Source organism: Canis lupus, chromosome 18 (assembly GCF_003254725.2).
Source record: "Canis lupus dingo isolate Sandy chromosome 18, ASM325472v2, whole genome shotgun sequence".
Classification (NCBI taxonomy): Eukaryota; Metazoa; Chordata; class Mammalia; order Carnivora; family Canidae; genus Canis; species Canis lupus.
The window spans coordinates 33,610,825-33,631,184 of record NC_064260.1 but is presented as its reverse complement, the minus strand read 5'-3'; the positions used below and the strand labels follow the sequence as shown (position 1 = coordinate 33,631,184).

The 20,360-nt window shown below is 42.4% G+C and overlaps 2 protein-coding genes across 6 annotated transcripts in view; both read left to right on the top strand.

The window, feature by feature from the left end:
- The window catches only part of CAPRIN1 (cell cycle associated protein 1), a 37,247-nt gene extending 29,576 nt beyond the window's left edge, over positions 1–7,671 (top strand). The window contains exons 16-19 of the mRNA XM_025452434.3: positions 2,264–2,458; positions 3,110–3,210; positions 4,229–4,292; positions 5,832–7,671. Coding sequence (XP_025308219.1) covers positions 2,264–2,458; positions 3,110–3,210; positions 4,229–4,292; positions 5,832–5,896 — 425 coding nt within the window. The 3' untranslated portion in view covers positions 5,897–7,671. The remainder of the gene's footprint in view (positions 1–2,263; positions 2,459–3,109; positions 3,211–4,228; positions 4,293–5,831) is intronic.
- A 4,198-nt stretch (positions 7,672–11,869) lies between these two features.
- Positions 11,870–20,360, top strand: part of NAT10 (N-acetyltransferase 10) — a 37,942-nt gene continuing 29,451 nt past the window's right edge. Inside the window, exons 1-5 of one of the 5 annotated variants that reach the window (XM_025452435.3) lie at positions 11,871–12,033; positions 14,596–14,718; positions 15,060–15,151; positions 18,566–18,737; positions 20,072–20,194. In XM_025452435.3, the coding sequence (XP_025308220.3) occupies positions 14,611–14,718; positions 15,060–15,151; positions 18,566–18,737; positions 20,072–20,194 (495 nt within the window). In that variant the 5' untranslated portion in view covers positions 11,871–12,033; positions 14,596–14,610. Of the gene's footprint in view, positions 12,034–12,212; positions 12,354–14,595; positions 14,719–15,059; positions 15,152–18,565; positions 18,738–20,071; positions 20,195–20,360 lie in introns of those variants that run through there. The other 4 variants (XM_025452436.3, XM_025452439.3, XM_025452440.3 and 1 more) reach the window with 4 other exon arrangements.

Genomic DNA, 20,360 nt, shown 5'->3' with positions numbered 1-20,360 from the left:
AAACTTGTTACTTAAATTATGATCAACTTTACTTTTAATTGCTAATTAAGTGGAGGCAGGTAGCATGATAGCTGGTAGGTAGGAAGTCAGTTGCGCAGTTAAGAAGCAGTAAGGAGTTGCGTTGGTTATCAGTTAGGATAACTGCAAAAATCATTAGTTAGGATAAAACATGCAAAAATCTCCTGGTAGTTGTATATGGTATATGGTACCATAAATCTAGTGTTTGTTGATAAGTAAAGTCATTCCTAAGTTGGCTAGTTACCATACCCATCACAATAATGAAGATAAAGATAAATTGTAGATTTCTTTAAGGCATGAAATACCTGCTTTTCGGTCTTTGGTTATGTAGAGCCCAGGTTGTTTAATTGGCATCCCACAACAAGCTAGCAAACGTTGCTAAAATCATAGGAGTTTAATTTTACCAGACTGATTTAAATAACTATGAAATATTCTAATTGCCAATTCCTTGATAGACTTGGATCAACATTATGGATTTTTCAGTATTAAATTTTTACATATCCTTATAGTATTCAGCACCAGTAAATAGTAGGGAGTCTGAATCAGCTGTAATCTGATACGTATTTATCCGTTGTGCTGTGTTCAGCTCCTGAGTGATAAAACTGGGCTTCGTGCTCTCAGGCTCCTTTAATTATTGCCATGTTCTCATAAGCATGTCAGCACAAAGTCTAAAGGCCCCTAATATTATACATATTCCACAGCAAATTGTACTATGTAGTCAGGAACAACCTGAAAGAGGGATATGGCAAAATTCTAGCTATTATTTATGGACTTAGAGTTTATGCTGTACCAAACACTTTTATAGAAATTCTGGTGGCTTTTTATTTTATTTTTTTAAGGAATTCTACTTTTAAATGAAGAACACACTTTAATTGTATTGCTGTGAGTTTTCATGCAGTCATATTTGACCAAGACTAATAAATTTCTTAGTGATAAAAAAGTTGAGTTGAAAATTTACTTTTGACTACTCTCTACATGCATGTGAATGAGTCTGTTCAGAAAGAAAATATTACCTATAATCATACTTGTGTGTAATTTTGAATTTGGAGAATGTAGTGAAAGGTAGTCTGTAGAAAGATCACCCTGTGAATAGTATAATTGGTCCATTAATTGCATAGTTCAGAAAGGAGCCATTACCCCTTCTCCTAGGCATACTTGCGCTTTTTCTTTGCAAAAAAGCATTCTAAGAACTGATAAATGTGTTTGGGGTTTCTTGAGGATATAAAATGTATCAGGTGAAGTTTTTCAAGAATTACACCACCTTTTCTCTCTGCCTAAACATGGGAGGTTTATTTAGGCTGGCAAGAGGCTGGCTGATTTTTTTTTTTTGTTGTTCCTGGGATGTGGGCCTTCCCTTAGTGTCTGCCTTCCTCATCTCCCAAAGGTAGTTTTGCATCCTGTTTTTCTTTTTTATCATGAATTATAAGCACTATAGTAATACCAGACAGGTACCTCAGGATATAATTTTTGAAGATTTCTAGATTCTAGACTTATCCTCATTGTGGAAGGAGGGGGTATGCAAGGTTAGTATGAACCTTCTAGGATCCTCTCTTTACCTCATCAGGTTGGGTGCCAGCGTGAGCACTATTTAACTGTCTTGTAAATTGGTTGTACTTAAAATACTTGAAATGGAATCAGGCCTTAAGGGAGGTGTAAGTTAAAAGTGCTGATTTATCTTTATAATTACTGAATATTCCACCATATGCTTGTCTAGCTATGGGAGAGTATGGTTTTGTGTGTTTCACTAAGTATCAAGGGAAATTTAAAAGGGTAAGAAAGCTTTTATCACTAAGGAGCTTTATAGTGAAAAGAAATAATTAAATGATACAAAATGGTATTTGTGATGTTCCAGTATGTAAAGTTTCTTTTGAATTATTGTAGGTCTCTTGTGTTAATAGGCAGATGCCCCTCAGAAGAAGTTTAATAGTACAGGTTTTCATTTCATTTGGAAAGATAGAATTTTGTGCTCTCACACATTTGTATGTGCTTCTAAAGGTTTGGAATTGTTGGAGAATTCTATTCCCTTTAGCTTATTAATTATGGGTGGGAGAAAAATGGAGACTTGATGACTTAATTAATGTATAATTTTCCCTATTGTTAATATGAAAACTTAAAGACAGTTTGAAGAGAAAGTATATAAAGACAACTCTTAAACCAGAAAATGTGAGAGAACAGATTGTAATGAGCTGTTTGTGGTGTGTGTGTGTGTGTGTGTGTGTGTACACATTTTTTCTTTTTATTACAGTGGTTGGCACTTACCATGGTTCCCAGGACCAGCCCCACCAAGTGACTGGTAACCATCAGCAGCCTCCCCAGCAGAACACTGGATTTCCACGTAGCAGTCAGCCCTATTACAATAGTCGTGGTGTGTCTCGTGGTGGTTCCCGTGGTGCTAGAGGCTTAATGAATGGATACAGGGGCCCTGCCAATGGATTCAGAGGTACAAAAAAAAAAAAAAAGTTCATGTTCTTTTTTGGTTTGTAAAGTATATAGAAATATGTCCTATAGTTTTGGTGAAAGGTAATGTTTGTCTACATTAGTCTCTGTACAACTTAAACATTTTTAATACAATATAGGCATTTTTTAAAAAGATTTTATCTAGAGAGAGAGAACATGAGCAGGGGGAAAGAGGGAGAAGCACGGTCCCCACTGAGCAGGGAGCCTGATGCAGGGCTCAATCCCAGGACCCCAAGATATGACCTGAGCTGAAGGCAAATGCATAACTGTGAACCACCCAGGTGCCCCTGTTATAGGCATTTAAATTGACAAAATTAGGAATGGATTATTTGTATGTGTCAAATCCATGTTTTCCATGTTCTCTAGGTGATAATTGCTTTTCATACTTTATGAGACTTTATGGGGATTTTTGTGTATGTGGGATGTGTGTGCATGAATGAATGGGTAAAAATGTCCTCTTCTAAGGAAGTTAATACTCAGAAATTTAGGAACAGATGGGATCATGATAGGAAATTAGAAATTAGGTTCAATAACTAGCATGGCTTACAGTTTTTCAGTTCTTACCTCCATCAGTAGTGAGAAATAAAAATTCCTTGCATAGATAAGAAAATTATTTTCTTGTCCTAAATTTTAGGAGGATATGATGGTTACCGCCCTTCATTCTCTAACACTCCAAACAGTGGTTATACACAGTCTCAGTTCAGTGCTCCCCGGGACTACTCTGGCTATCAGCGGGTAGGTAGAAGTTGCTTTAAAATATAAACTGACCTAAGTATACCAATGAAATGGACAGATGTGGTTGTTTGGACTTAGTAATTAAGTAATTTGGGGCTAATTTTGTACCTTTGTACAAGATACTTTATTATGGAAAATGATGACGCTTGCTTTTCTTAGCATTCAATATAGGTACTCATTTAATAGAGTCTGTTAAAAATGATTTTATATGCACTGTTGGTGGGATTGCAAATTGATGCAGCTACTGTGAAAAACATTATGGAGGTTCCTCAAAAAATTAAAAATAGAATTACCATATGACAGTAATTCCACTATTGGTTATTTACCCAAAGAAAATGAAAACCCTAATTCAAAAAGATATATGCACCCCTTTGTTTATAATAGCTAAGATATGGAAGCAATCCAAGTGTGTCCATCAATAGATGAAAAAATAAGAATAATATATATATCTCATATATATATATATATATATGAGATACATGTATTAATCATACCACATTTGCAAGAACTTGGATGGACCTAGAGGGTATATAATACTAAGTGAAATAAGTCAGAGAAAGACAAATGTACAATTTCACTAATGTGGAATTTGAGAAACAAAGAGATGAACAACAAACCACTCAACTGGGTAACAAACTCAGTAGTTGCCAGAGGGGAGGTGGAGAGGGGGATGGGTGAAATAGGAGATTAAGAGTACACTTATCTCGAGCACTAAGAAATGTATAGAATTATTGAGTCATTATATTGTACACCTGAAACTAATATAATACTGTATGTTAATTATACTTGAATAAAAATAAATTTGTGTAGGAGAAAGTGATTTTTAAGAGTAGAGAACATCTCATTGAATGTTCTTGAGAATACAGAAGTACAATTACAGATTAACTTCTAGCTTTACTATATTATGAAATGTGTAAAAGAATAAGGAAGAATTTTGTGTTAAGACAGAATAGATAGATGAGTAAGCAAGCATTAAAAAAATTACCTTTTCTTCAGTACTAACTAGCTTGTCTTTTAGGATGGATATCAGCAGAATTTCAAGCGAGGCTCTGGGCAGAGTGGACCACGGGGAGCCCCACGAGGTAATATTTTGTGGTGGTGATCCTAGCTCCTAAGTGGAGCTTCTGTTCTGGCCTTGGAAGAGCTGTTCCATAGTCTGCATGTAGGTTACATGTTAGGAATACATTTATCATTACCAGACTTGTTGCTAGGGATTAAATGAAATGCTCTGTTTCTAAAACTTCTCTTGAACCCAAATTTAATTTTTTGAATGACTTTCCCTGTTACTATATAAATTGTCTTGAAAACTAGAACATTTCTCCTCCTCAGAAAAAGTGTTTTTCCAACTGCAAATTATTTTTCAGGTCCTAAAACCTGCTAAATGTTTTTAGGAAGTACTTACTGAAACATTTTTGTAAGACATTTTTGGAATGAGATTGAACATTTATATAAATTTATTATTATTCCTCTTTCATTTTTGAACATGCATATTATATTTTAGGGTCAGAAATCCTTTAATGGCCAAATAAGCCATAGTTACATTTAGAGAACCATTTAGAAGTGATAGAACTAACTGAAATTTCAATGCCTTTGGATCATTAATAGCGATATAAATTTCAAATTGTTTCTGACTTTTAAATAAAACATCCAAAATCCTAACTAACTTCCTGAACTATATTTAAAAATTACAGGTTTAAGGAGTTTCTGGTTTTTTTTCTCTTACCATAGGAAAACTGTTTCCTGTTTGGCCAGGAAGTCAACCTGTGTAATAATTAGAAGTAGCATTTCATATGATCTGAAGTTCTAAATGGTTCTCTGATTTAAGGGAAGTTAAATTGAATAGGTTTCCTCTAGTTATTGGCCATAACATGTATAAAATGTATATTAAGGAGGAATACAAAGTACTTTGATTTCAATGCTAGTAGAAACTGGCCAGCAAAAAGGTGCATTTTATTTTTAAATTAATGGATCACTTGGGAATTACTGACTTGAAGTATCAAAGGATATTTGCATGTGAATGTGGGTTATGTTCTTTCTCACCTTGTAGCATATTCTATGAAAGTTGAGTTGACTGGTAGCTAAAAATCTGTTTTAACAGCATGTAAAAAGTTATTTTATCTGTTACAAGTCATTATACAATTTTGAATGTTATGTAGTTTCTTTTTAACAGTTTAGGTAACAAGGTCTGTTTTTCATTCTGGTGCTTTTATTAATTTTGATAGTATGATGTTACTTACTACTGAAATGTAAGCTAGAGTGTACACTAGAATGTAAGCTCCATGAGAGCAGGTACCTTGTCTGTCTTCACTGCTGTATCTATTTCCAACGCCTGATGACAGTGCCTGACACATAGTAGGCACTCAATAAATACTTGTTGAATGAATGAATGAATGAGTACTGGTGGAATACTCCATTAGCTCTACTCTTCTTTTAGCTAGAGAACATGAGCAAATTTGCGCATGACAACTTCCAGGACAGGTGAACACTGAAGAATTGACCTCTTAAACCTAATAATGTGGTGACAAGCTGCCCACATGCTTCTTGACTTCAGATGAAAATCTGCTTGAAGGCAAAGCAAATAATATTTGAAAGAAAAACCAAATGCCATTTTTGTCTTCTAGGTCGTGGAGGGCCCCCAAGACCCAACAGAGGGATGCCGCAAATGAACACTCAGCAAGTGAATTAATCTGATTCACAGGATTATGTTTAAACGCCAAAAACACACTGGCCAGTGTACCATAATATGTTACCAGAAGAGTTATTATCTATTTGTTCTCCCTTTCAGGAAACTTATTGTAAAGGGACTGTTTTCATCCCATAAAGACAGGACTACAATTGTCAGCTTTATATTACCTGGATATGGAAGGAAACTATTTTTATTCTGCATGTTCTTCCTAAGCGTCATCTTGAGCCTTGCACATGATACTCAGATTCCTCACCCTTGCTTAGGAGTAAAACATAATACACTTTACAGGGTGATATCTCCATAGTTATTTGAAGTGGCTTGGAAAAAGCAAGATTAACTTCTGACATTGGATAAAAATCAACAAATCAGCCCTAGAGTTATTCAAATGGTAATTGACAAAAACTAAAATATTTCCCTTCGAGAAGGAGTGGAATGTGGTTTGGCAGAACAACTGCATTTCACAGCTTTTCCGGTTAAATTGGAGCACTAAACGTTTAGATGCATACCAAATTATGCATGGGCCCTTAATATAAAAGGCTGGCTACCAGCTTTGACACAGCACTATTCATCCTCTGGCCAAACAACTGTGGTTAAACAACACATGTAAATTGCTTTTTAACAGCTGATACTATAATAAGACAAAGCCAAAATGCAAAAATTGGGCTTTGATTGGCACTTTTTGAAAAATATGCAACAAATATGGGATGTAATCTGGATGGCCGCTTCTGTACTTAATGTGAAGTATTTAGATACCTTTTTGAACACTTAACAGTTTCTTCTGACAATGACTTTTGTAAGGATTGGTACTATCTATCATTCCTTATAATGTACATTGTCTGTCACTAATCCTCAGATCTTGCTGTATTGTCACCTAAATTGGTACAGGTACTGATGAAAATATCTAATGGATAATCATAACACTCTTGGTCACATGTTTTTCCTGCAGCCTGAAGGTTTTTAAAAGAAAAAGATATCAAATGCCTGCTGCTACCACCCTTTTAAATTGCTATCTTTTGAAAAGCACCAGTATGTGTTTTAGATTGATTTCCCTATTTTAGGGAAATGACAGACAGTAGTTTCAGTTCTGATGGTATAAGCAAAACAAATAAAACATGTTTATAAAAGTTGTATCTTGAAACACTGGTGTTCAACAGCTAGCAGCTTATGTGGTTCACCCCATGCATTGTTAGTGTTTCAGATTTTATGGTTATCTCCAGCAGCTGTTTCTGTAGTACTTGCATTTATCTTTTGTCTAACCCTAATATTCTCACGGAGGCATTTATATTCAAAGTGGTGATCCCTTCACTTAGACGCATAGGGAGAGTCACAAGTTTGATGAAGAGGACAGTGTAGTAATTTATATGCTGTTGGAATTTGTGCTAGCAGTTTGAGCACTAGTTCTGTGTGCCTATGAACTTAATGCTGCTTGTCATATTCCACTTTGACTTCATGGAGAATTAATCCCATCTACTCAGCAAAGGCTATACTAATACTAAGTTAATGGTATTTTCTGTGCAGAAATTGAATTTTGTTTTATTAGCATTTAGCTAAGGAATTTTTCCAGTAGGTGCTCAGCTACTAAAGAAAAACAAAAACAAGACACAAAACTATTCTCAAACATTCATTGTTAGACAACTGGAGTTTTTGCTGGTTTTGTAACCTACTAAAATGGATAGGCTGTTGAACATTCCACATTCAAAAGTTTTTTGTAGGGTGGTGGGGAAGGGGGGGTGTCTTCAATGTTTATTTTAAAATAAAATAAGTTCTTGACTTTTCTCATGTGTGGTTGTGGTACATCATATTGGAAGGGTTATCTGTTTACTTTTGCAAATGAGTATTTCTCTTGCTAGCACCTCCCGTTGTGCGCTTTAAATGACATCTGCCTGGGATGTACCACAACCATATGTTAGCTGTATTTTATGGGGAATAGATAAAATATTCGTGGTTTATTGGGTAATCCCTAGATGTGTATGCTTACAATCCTATATATAAAACTAAATTTGCTATCTGTGTAGAAAACAATTTCATGACATTTAAAATTGAATAAGTTCTTTATACAGTGATCTCTGAATCAGTTCAGAGATGGGATGGGGAGAATTGCTTTCTAGGTTTCAAACTTCTATGCATTAGTGTAGATGTTGTGAATGTGTAAAGGTGTTAGTAGTTCTATTATTTCTATGTATGTTTTTAAAAGAATCGTTTGTTCTTTTGGAAATACTATAATTTTTTTTTTTTTTTTTGCATTCTATCATCACAGTCTAAATGTTAAGCTTTTATGTCTCAATTCAGACTATATTTTTTAAAGGAGTGCCTCATTATAAGGCAGCGATCTTTTTAAAAAAAAGTCCCATTAAGATCTGAGTCTTGGTACTAAGTGTCCTGTATAATATGTGAATACTTGTTTTACCTGCAGAAGGCCTTTTGTTTGGTCAAATGCTTATTTTAGCAGAGTTGCAAGGAAATGACTGTCATATGTGTCACTGTAGCTTCTCGGTATAGTAAGACTCCACATATAAAGTACTTTTTAAATGCACAGTATGAATCCTCTCGTGGATAATGAGACTTCTATTTTAAAGCTTTAAGGTAGAATGTCATTGATGACCTTCGCTAGAGCAGTTTTATTTCTAGATCCTAATATCCCTAAGAATATGGAAGAGTTTTTGCAATCACTGTATCTTGATATTAAATCAGATATCCTTTAAACATTTTTAATCAGTTAGCTTCTGCAGTTCTTTTGTCTCCTATGTATGCAGCTGTTATGTGGGAGACTTTGCCACTTATAGGAGGCATGAGAATGTATATTCTCAGGCCTCAATAACTTAAGTGCTCTGTTGACAACCAGTTCATAAAATGTAGAAGGCAGTTGAGTATAGTCAACAATGTTAGGAATTTTGTACTGTTCATTATGTTTTCAGTAATATATCTGGTTAGGGGAATGAGATACAGGTAAGCACTGAGTCCAAATCCTTCTTCATTTCATCTTTAAGTTCCTGAACTCTCATCCTACTTGAGTTCTTATTAAGCACTTTAAGTTTTACTGACTATAAATTATATTCAAAGAAGTATTGCCTTTGAGCTTATCCCTTCTGTAGAGTCAGCAAGGAGGGAAACCATCAGCAAAATGAATGTAAATTGTTAAGGCTTATCTCTATACCTTATCTCATTCTGAGTTCTAGAAAAATACTGGAAAAGAATAGTGAATGTCTTGAATTACATTAGATTAAATATTAAAATCTGATTCATTTCCTTGAGTGAAGTCTGCATTAGTTGTATATACTATTGAGCAAAGCTCTGAAGTTCTACTTGTGAGAGGAGAGAAGGAAAAAGTGAAAAAAAAAAAAATCTCTGGTGGCCTTGTCTTCTAAGGAGACTAGACTACCAGCTTTTTTCAGTCAGGATCTTAATACCTTAATTTAACAGCTGTTGTGAAGCCCAATCCAGTCTCATGCAGAAGACTGGCTCATGGAGTGTAGGCAGTACAAACCACCTGATCTAGTAAAGGCAAGTCTTAGTATTGTATTTTTATTGTAAGTACTAGTTTTCTTTAATTACTCTGTTTATATTAGGGAGACACTCTATTAAGCCACTGAACTAAGGCTTCATTTGGCAAATTTGGGTGTCCTTTGCCAAGCCTCATGGGAAGCAGTAAGCACTCTGGTGACAAAATCACTGGTTCCTGCTTTTACTGAACAAAGATTAATGACATGGTGACACAAAAATGTAGCAAATGCCATGATGGAGCAACATGGTTGATGACAGGTACAAAGGCCATGACTGAGATAGGTTATGATCTTAGTCAAAATGATCAGGAAACACGTGAAAGGGATGATTGAACTAAGACTTGAAGGAAGAATAATTAGGCAGGGAAGTGGTGAGAAGGGCATTTCCAAAGGCCCAATCTCCAGCGACTGAGAAAGGCTGGCTATCTTAGGTGGGAAGAGTATGGGTTTTTGTAGTTAGTGGTTGAAGAAACAGGTAAAGGGTACTATAGTTGGCTTTATAGTTATGTTCCATGTTAAGTTTTGTCTCAACAGTTGGAAACTATGAAGGGTTTCTAAACTGTACGGGGACAGGGGTGGGGTAAAGGATGGTCACCTAATAAAGTTGCCATTTAAAGAATAACACAATGCAGTGTTGAGAACAAAATGTATGGGGCGAGAGATGTCCATTGGAGTAGCCCATGTGAGAAATGACGACAGCATAAAGTGGAGGGCGATAGTGAATGGATTCTACAGGTTTCCTGTCTCACTAGCCACTTAGTAATCTGTATCCTTTGCTGGGCTTAAGTTGTGAGACTTTGATGTCTAGCTTCAGTCTTCCCTAGTGATTTCATCTAATCCAAAGACTTTGAATACAATCATTGAGTCCTAAATATTCCTAGGTCCCCAAATCTCCAGAACTCCAGTACTAATCTCGATTTGAATTTTTTAGTGTTTCAAATTAATCTCTTTAGTTAACCTGCATTCATCCTTTTGCTCAGGGCAAATACCTGGGCTATTTTTCCCCCCTCTTTCATACTCTTGTGTCTAGGCTTTAAAGTGCATGGTTCTACCTTGAAAATATATATATCCTGAGTCATCTAGCACTTGTAACCACCGCTATGACTAGCTTACAGTTACCCACTGCAGTAGCTTGGAACGGCTGGCTGCTGCTCCTCTTGTCCTTCTGCAGAGATTTTTGCACAGCAGCCACAAATGAGCCTTTTCTGAGGGCAAGTCAGATTTTACTTCCTGGTTCCCCAAACTCCACCGGTTTTCCCATCGGACTTAGAATTCTAAAGTTTGTTCCATGTGAATTCATTACCTAAGGCCTAGTTTCCTACCATTTTGTTCTTGCTCATTGCAGTCTGGGTACATGGGCTACGCTGCCACCCTGCCAGGATTCTTCCCATCTAGAAATCTACCTTACATCTTCAGCGTGGGAAGGCTTTTCACTCAAATATCCTTAATGCTCATTCTTTTCTAAATTCAAGTGTTTGTTCCAGTGTCATCACCTCACAGGCCTTCCACGTCCACCGCTAAAACATATCCTTAGTCACTGTTTGCTTATGCATACTTGTTTTCTTAATAGCACTTAAAACTTGGCAGAATCCTGCAAACTTCATGAATGACGGGAACATTTTGATCACCCGATCCCTTGTGTCCCACAATAGACATTTTTGTTGAGTGAATTAGAAAATGATGGATATCGGACTAGATGGGCGGCGGTGGTGATTACATTAGAATCGGAAGTGTCTTGATTTGGGGAAGGAGTTTCACTGAGAGACTTGAGTTCGGCTTGAGACATTTTGAGGTATCCAAGAACCGTGAAGCAAGCGGTTGGGATTTGTTTACTTGCAGTTCAACGATTTGGCCCAAAGACCAACGTATAAATCTCTGGGTGGTTCTTGTGCTTGGGCGAATTCGCCTGGAGCTGGTAGGGGCGGCGGATGGAGGACGAAAGGAGGCGAAGTAACTTAGCGCGAACAGACCCGAGGGCTGGTCTCCCAGAGGCGGCCCGGAGGGGGCGTCCCCGAGGCCCCGGGCAGAGGCCGCCCTGCCCCCCGCAGGCTCCGGGGTCGTTCCTGCGGTCCGGAGGGTCGAGGGGGCCGAGGGGGCCGAGCGAACTGGGCCTGCTAGTCCAGCTTCCTCGTTTTGTCACATCAAAGTGAGAAACTAAATAAAAGAGTCGGTAGCGTTACGCACGGATCCCTGGAGTCGGTCTCGTGTCCCTGGGCTAACACCCGGCCCCGGGCCCGTCTGGGAGCCCGGGCTCGCCCCGGCACAGTGGCCGGAGCTGGGGCGCGGACCCCCTGGGCTGACCGTTACGGCCGAGGAGAGGCAAACCCGCCCGCCCCGCGGCTGCCGCCGGCAGAGGCAGGGTCCTAGCGGCGCTGGCCCCCCGGGCTGCGGCCCCGCCTCCGGGCCTCGACGTCATCACGCGGAGACCGGGGCGAGCAAGGGCCCCGCTAGTGCGCTTGCGCACACGCCGCTTCCCGGCGCCTGAGCCCGGCGAGCGTCGCGGAGCGAGGTCCCCTCAGCGCGCGGTCAGGCGTCCGCGGCGGGCAGCCCGCCGCTCCCTCCCCGCCGCGCGAGTCGTCCGGGCGCCCCACGTGCCTCCGCTTGGCTGCCGGCCGGGATCCCCGGGCTCGGGCGCAGGTACCCAGCGCGGGCTGGCTCGGGAAGGGGGTCGAGGTCGGCCCGTGCCCTCCGTGGGCCGCGGCGGCCGGCGGGAGCGCGCGCCGACTGCCTCCCCGCGGGGCGCTCCTGGGGCACGGGCTGCGCCTCCCCGGCGTGCTCCCCGAGCGGCCTCGGGCCGGCGGGGGGCGGGGGGCGGGGGGCGGCCGCTCGGCTCTCCGCGGCGGGGGCCGCGGGCCGTGGGGGCGGCGCTGGGCGCTCCGCCCCCCGCCCCTGCCGCGCCGTGAGCCGTTGGAGCTCGCGCTCCCACCCCCTGGGCCGCGCCGCGCCGGGTCTGTCAGGTGCGTGGACGGCGCCGCTGAAGGAGAGGCGGCCCTCCGTCCCCTCCGGCCCCTCAGGCCCCCTGCACCCTGCCCCCTTGAAGCCCCGGGACGCTCGCGCGGGCTCCTCCCGGGCCTGCCTCAGCCCCTCTGGCTACGCCGGCGCCTTTCCCATCCGATCGTGTCTGTCTGCACAGCGCCCCTCACCTGTTCCGCTTGAGTATTTTCTCCAAGGACCGTGAAAGCCCCGTGAAGTCCAGGCTTTATCTGGTCTCGCTCCCGGGGCCCCCACAGTCCCTTCCTAGCGAGCAGGTCACCCGCGGCGGCTCCCGACGGCCGGGCGGGCTGCGGGGCTGCGGGGCTGCGGGGCGCTCACTGAGCCTTCCGAGCCCCGCGGACGGAGAGGGAGTCCTGCCACTTTTATTCCGCGACATACTTGAATTCTTTTTTTTTTTTTTTTTTTAGATTTTATTTATTCACTTATTCTTTCATTCATTCGTGAGCAACACAGAGAGAGAGGCAGAGACGCAGGCTCCATGCTGGGAGCCCGACGTGGGACTCGATCCGGGGTCTCCAGGGTCACGCCCTGAGCTGAAGGCGGCGCTAAACCGCTGAGCCGCCCGGGCCACCCAAGATACTTGAATTCTTTTTTTTTTTTTTTTTTAAGATTTCATTCATTCATTCATTCATTCATTCATTCGCGACACAGAAGAGAGGCAGAGACACAGGCAGCGGGAGAAGCAGGATCCACGCAGGGAGCCCGACGTGGGACTCGATCCCGGGTCTCCAGGGTCACGCCCTGAGCTGAAGGCAGCGCTAAACCGCTGAGCCGCCCGGGCCACCCAAGATACTAGAATTCTTTTTTTTTTTTAAGATTTCATTCATTCATTCATTCATTCGCGACACAGAAGAGAGGCAGAGACACAGGCAGCGGGAGAAGCAGGATCCACGCAGGGAGCCCGACGTAGGACTCGATCCCGGGTGTCCAGGGTCACACCCTGAGCCACCCGGGCCACCCAAGATACTTGAACTCTTTATACTTGCTCCTTTCCTTATGAGAAGGAAGCCATTGATTATAACAATGTTTGATACTAAGCTAGACCTGCTAAAGATCCATATTCGGATTGGAGGTTAGGACAGTTAAGGCACAGTTAAGGTTCAATTGATGAACTTTATGTTTAGAATGCAGCAGGCCCTGGACTTTCTAGGTGGCCTGTCATTCTTATTCTTCTGTTGTAGCAATAGAATTGATGTAATTCTGATGTTTCTTTGGTGTGTGTTTATTATGGTAACCATGCAATATTGTATCATATGCAATCACAGTGCGTTTTAAGGTTTATCTGTACAGGCTTTTCAGTATGGTTTTCCCTTCCTGGAGGAGACCATTGAAACACTTTTTCACAGTAGGATTCATTGATCTCCTTTCCCTGACGTTATTAGTTGTGCATATGAATTGAAACAAACAAACCCAGAACTCCAAATAATCGAAAGAACAAAAGAAGAACCACCTGCACTCTCAGCATCCAGAAATAATTACATTTTGGTGTTTTCTTCCAGGTTTTTTCTCCCTGTATGTTATGTACATGCATTAAAAAAAAAAAAAGATGCTGTGCTTTGTCCTGTAGTGTTTATCTTCTCCTAAGTACCTACATCCATACATCCATTGTCCTTAGATAATTTCTAAAAATGGTTTTGAAAGAGTTGTTTTGAGAGCTGCTTTATTATTCTAGAAATATGCCATCATATATTTTAATCATTCTATTTTTTGGAACATTGTTTCAAGTTTAAAAAAAAAAACAACTCCTGGACAGAAGTGTGAATTACAGCTCCTCTTCTGACTTTTCCTGCTGAGGAAACCTATTCTTTACCTCCCAAGCTTCAGTTTCCTGATTTTATTTTATTTTTTTAAAGATTTTATTTATTTATTCATGAGAGACACAGAGAGAGAGAGAGAGGCAGATACACAGGCAGAGGGAGAAGCAGGCTCCATGCAGGGAGCCCAATGTGGGACTCGATCCTGGGTCTCCGGGATCAGGCCCTGGGCTGAAGGCGACGCTAAACTGCTGGGCCACCCCAGCTGCCCGAGTTTCCTGATTTTTAAAAATGAGAGTGATATGTTCCTTAGCAGTTGGAGGGTTAAGTAAAATGATACTTAGAGATGTACCTCACACAGTCCCAGGCCTCACAGGTGGCTGCCAGCTAATGTTCCTCATCCAGATTCTGGTGTTCATGGCCAGTTGTGTTTCCTTTCTCTCTGTTTCAGTGATAATCTTTCACCATGCAGCGGAAGAAGGTAGATAACCGAATTCGGATTCTCATTGAGAATGGAGTGGCTGAACGGCAAAGGTCTTTGTTTGTTGTAGTCGGGGACCGAGGAAAGGATCAGGTAAGACCTGGTATACTTCTTGACTGAGTTTGTGTCTTATCCCGAGGAGACAGCTTGTTACTGGCCCTCTGCCGTTTCAGCACATCATAGCATTAAATCCCTTTGACTGGTTTTCTTTGAGTAAAATGCCTTGTGGGGATCTAGGGGTGGACTGAGCATGAGGTTACGTGTGTGTGACCGGGCTTCTAGCTCCTGCCTGTGCACTACTTGCCTGGTGACCTGGGGCGCTTCCCTTTCCGGGCCCTCAGTTTTCTTTCTAGATCTGTCAAATGAGGTCTTGGGCCTGGCAGTCTCTAAGGTCTCTTTTGGCCCTGAGATTCTGAGATTTCTTCCTTTGGCAGGTGGTCATACTCCATCACATGTTGTCCAAAGCAACCGTGAAGGCTCGGCCTTCAGTGCTGTGGTGTTATAAGAAAGAGCTGGGGTTTAGCAGGTAAGTTTGGCCCTGAGTGTCCCATACCACTTAAAATTCCTGCTCCTTAATTAAGTGCCAGGCAGGGATTCCCTGACATGGTTTTTCAGGGGTCATCAGGGAAGTGCTACCTCTGAGGACACTTCCAAGTAGAGAAAATGGTAGAGCTGATGTCCTTTCTTCATTCCTGACAATAAGTTTCAAATCCATTCCATGCTCTATATAGAGTCCCCAGCTCAATTCCTTGCTTTCTGCCTGTGATTTTCTTTTTATTTCCCTAAGCTGATCATGCCTGGCTAATACAAGTGCCTTCAATTGCCTTTTTCCATCGTAGATTTCCTCTGCATTTTCAGTCTCTTTTTGCCTTTTGTTTCTGAGGAGGATGTGCTTCCTCCCATGTCCACGGAGAACCCCTTCATCTACTCTGGATCTCTTCTCTCACTTCTTTCAGTACCTGAATCCTCTTTCATCTGCCAGCCACTTCCATACCGCTTTGAAACTTGCTCTTTTTTCCTGTGAATATACTCAGCTCTCCAATCTCAAAAAAAAAAAAGAAAAGAAAAGAAAGAAAGAAAGATTAACTGCATACCGCGTTTTATATCTGTCAGGCTCGCATTTTCTTTCACTTTTATTGCCACACACCTTGAAACAGAAGCCTCGTGCACTTCTAGTGACACTGTCTTTGCTCACTGGCTTCTGCTTCCATCATTGTGACCAAATTGTGCTCTTCAAAGTCATGGCAGCCTGATACTTTACACAACAGCTTTTTTCCCTCTTTCTTCTTCTTTTCAGAGCTCTTTCTCCACCTGTTCAGTGTTGTGTCGGACAGTTGGCCCTTCTCTGATTTTCTGAAGCTGCGGTAGTCAAGACTCCTAGTTGTAAATAGCAGACCTCTGACACAACCAGGCTTAGGCACGAAGGGAGTGTATTGAAGTCTAGGAGATACCTACGGGGCTGAGATTGCAGCTCTGCCTCGGAGCATGTAGACCCAGAGCGCTAATGCTCCCAGTTGTTGCTCGGTCTCAGCTCTGCTTGTCTGCTCTGTTCTTTGCTGCTACAGCTCAGCTTTCTGTGTTCTTTTGTTCCCATGGCAGAAATAGCAGTTGGGGTCCAACAGTGTTGGAAATCAGTATTTCTCCCCAAATTCCTGTGGAAAGATGCCCACCCCTGGGCTGAGGAGATGGAATCAGTCCATCTAGTAGAAACCTGGTAGTTCTGCCCCATAATTTTGTGTCTGGGGGAGTTTGGGGTGCTGAGTCCTGTTCCTCAGCAGATAACCCAGTGTGTGGTCACTTCAGAAGTGCACTCCTTTCTTGGCCTCTATGATGCTTTCTCAGACTGCTTTCTCCAGCCGTTCTTTTTCTTGATCTTATCTCCTCTACCTTCAGTCCAGCTAGTGTGTGTGTTTCTGTCCTTGGGCCTCTCCTCTCTCCTTTATCCCAAGTGTGTTTGTCTCTGATGTTGACTCTGAAATGGAATCTCTAGCCCTGGCTGCTCTGTACCGTGGATATTCCCTGCCTTTGCACCTGCTGCCTCCTCTGCTTGGGATGCCACTTCCACCTCTCTGGCATCATCTTCTGAAATGTTCCCCAGTTTTGAGGGCCTGTCTCCTTCCCCAGACTTTCCCCCTGAACCCTGTAGTCACACCTTGAGGCGCCTCCACCCTCATCGGTGCCTGCTGGTTATCCTCTGTTCTCCTTCCCTGGGAATATGCTCATTTGCACACTGGTCTTGTTTTACTTCCATGTGGTAAGTTCATTTAGTTAGGAGGCTTCTCCTGCTTATCTTTATATCTTCATATTTTTAGATGATCTGGCATGTTTGTACTAGGTGCTCAGATAATAATTTGTTGAGCTGAATGCATTGTTTGACAGGCTCTAAGATTGTTTTAATTGTACTTAGTTCCAAAGGCTAAATTTGATTAGTTACCATCCTTTCGTCTTAACAGAGACTTGATTCTGCCTAGAAGAAACTAGGTTTTGAGTAAATCGTTTGCCTTTAAAAAAAAAAATCTATATAAAAGCTTTCTTGGAAGAAATATGAAAAATACAGACAAATCACAAAGGTGAAAATAAAAGCACTCATCTCAGTACGTGGGGCATTGTTAGCATTTAGCTGTCTGTCATTGTGTGTAGTTGTAAATCATAATAGGTATTTTGTTGTAAATACTCTTTCATAGTTGGGCAGGTAAGTATTTTTAGTACAGATTAAGAATAAGGCGTGTTGCCTGTTTGTTAAGTTTCTGGGGCTTTTGAGTATCATGGCTGTGCAGCTGGTAAATATCAGATGGGTGCAGAATTGGGCAGTTCACAGTGTTCTGGGCACATCTGCCTTAGCTTCTTAACCTATCTGACTTCACTTGTAAAAATCTCTTCTGTGCCTCTTGTAGCTCTCCCAGGCCTTTTTAAAAAAATTTTTTAAAGATGTTATTTATTTACTCATGAGAGACACAGAGGCAGAGACACAGGCAGAGGGAGAAGTAGGCTCCATGCTGGAAGCCCGATGTGGGACTCGATCCCAGGACTCCAGGTTCACGCCCTGAGCCGAAAGCAGGCACTAAACCGCTGAGCCACCCAGGGATCCCTCCCAGCCCTGTCTTGAGGTGACTGAGCACCAGGTTCAAGCTGATGCTTATAAGTCATGGGCTAAGGCACAAGCCAGAAGTGACAGTGACAGTCACCCTGCCCAACTGCCTTTTTCACAGGTGAAGAAATACAGGCCCAGAGGGAGGGCCTTTGTTCCAGCTATTCAGTTAGAGAACTATGGTAACATTTTGATCAGTTATCATCCTCAATTCTGGAACTTTTCTCTCTTCCTGTAGAGGAAAATTAAATGACAGTTGGATAGTCAGGGTTTTTAAGACAGAAGTTTGGGATTCCTGAGAGCTCTCCAGATCCCATTCCAACCCTTATATCCTCTGTCAGTATTGTTATAGTCAGAGCTGCTCTTCAGGACTTGATCCCACAGTCTGGGGAAGGAAGTAGATGAGTTCATTAACGAAAGATGAGTAAACTACCAGTGGTCACCCTGCCTTTCCCAGGTCTTCTGGGGAGCTTCCATGTAGTGGAAGCATGGGCTTGAGACTAAGGTAATGAGGCCATCAAGGTTGGTTTCAGACTCTGGTTGAGCCAGATGTGAAGTTTAGGTCCTTCTGTTACTCTTTGGAAGTTAAGTATTTGTGGAAGGTGCCAGGACAGCATGGCAGGGTTCCCACATGCACTTAGCTCTGGCTCCCTCTGAAGCCCATCCTCTTAACTTCTCTACTCTTTCCTTCGCCTTTAAAGGGACGGGTTAGCCCTCTGGTTGCCAAGTTCCCTTGGAGCTCTGAAGGTCTGGGTGGCTGATCATTGAGCCTGTCCCCTGCTCCCACCCTTTTAGCTTCTCTTGTTAACTGGCTCTCCTGGGGTGTGTGTGTGTGTGGGGGGGTGATTGCAGTCACCGGAAGAAAAGAATGCGACAGCTACAGAAAAAAATAAAGAATGGGACGTTGAACATAAAGCAGGATGACCCCTTCGAACTGTTCGTGGCGGCCACAAACATTCGCTACTGCTACTACAATGAAACCCACAAGATCCTGGGCAACACTTTCGGCATGTGCGTTCTCCAGGTGGGTGGCTTCCTTTTGGCCTGTGCCTGGAGTCAGAGCGCGGAGGGCTCCCCACAGGAACAGGTAGACCGTAAAGAGAAAGATTCACCTACGCTGCCTCCCCTGAACATTATCAGTGGAACACCTGACCACTTTCCAGAGCAAAGTTGGTGACCCACCCCATATAAAAATAAACTTTTCCACTTAGACCAACACTTACCTAGAGATACCAAAACTGACCCAGATGCTTCACAGCTGGTTCTAACCAGCTGAAGGTGAGGAACAAAGTGCTGTGAACTTCCAAGTGACCCCACATCCCCAGATTCTTACTGGAACTGGCTGAAGACTGCAGTGAGCAGTGAGCGGTGGGACCTTTTTAACCAACCATGTGTAAACCTGTGCACTTGTGCATTCTATGCAGGTACGTGGTCAGCAGAACCACCACCACCACCGTCCAGCCCTCTTTGTAGTCCTTAAAATCCCCTCACTTTTTACCCCACAGAGAGCCCCCTGGTGCATTTTTTTCACTGGTATTCTCTTGCCAGTTGAGTTAATAGACTAAGTTTCATGTGTTTTTTGTTTTGTTTTGAGCTCTGGCAGTCTCTGTTTTATCCTTTGATTCTTTTACACTTGGCAGTCCCTGCACAACCCCTCCCCGAAAAAGAATTAGGCTCAAATCCCCAATTTTGGTATGTGTTTATTATATGATGTCTAATTGCACTGCTATGACTTATACATTTTAAAATGTACCTTATAAAGTGTAAGAAACGAGGGGAAAAAATCATAAATTGGAAGTTTTTTGTTTTTTGTTTTTTTCTTTCTATGTCCCGGTGGGTTGTCCCATTCTACTGGCTTGCATCCCACCTGGGAGACAAGAAAAGAGCATTTTGCCTCTTCTCACCCAACCACTGATTGGTAGGGAGTGTTCTTAGGCTGCTGCTGTTAACCAGTTGCCTGGAAGAAGGTTCCTTTAGGCAGTGGCTCCCCCACGTGGTGCAGTTGAGTTTTGTCAGGTTCTATTTGTAAACACGTCAGAAAATGAATGTGAGATATTTGTGAAATGCAAGTGTGAATCAATGAAGATGGAAGGATTTCTTCCCCAGTAGGATTTTGTCTGAGATTATTAGACACACTTGACATACAAAACCAGGTACCCCTATTCTCCAGGGCTGGGCTCACTTCTCTGCCTCTCAGGAGGGGGTGTGTGTGTGTCCATCCTGGTTAGTCAGGTGGGGACTGTGGTCTTGGGTTCATGTTCTGAGGCCCTCCTTTTACTTTATCACCTGGCCCTTGGTGAAACTTCCCTGAGGGTGCTCTTTGCATGACCAGCCCTTTCAAAAGTCTCCTTCTTGCAGGATTTTGAAGCTTTGACTCCAAACTTGCTGGCCAGAACTGTGGAAACAGTGGAAGGTGGTGGGCTGGTGGTCATCCTCCTACGGACCATGAATTCACTCAAGCAGTTGTACACGATGACCATGGTAGGTGTATGGTTTTTACCTGAACTCTGGCAATGTAGATCAAGCTGTGTTTTTGCTGTGGGCTCCTTTTAAGAATTCCTGTTGAGGCAGCTCCAGTGAGCCATCAGCATGAGCTCAGGGCTGGGAGCTCTTTGACTGCAAGTAAGGAGAAAGTCACTGTGGGGAA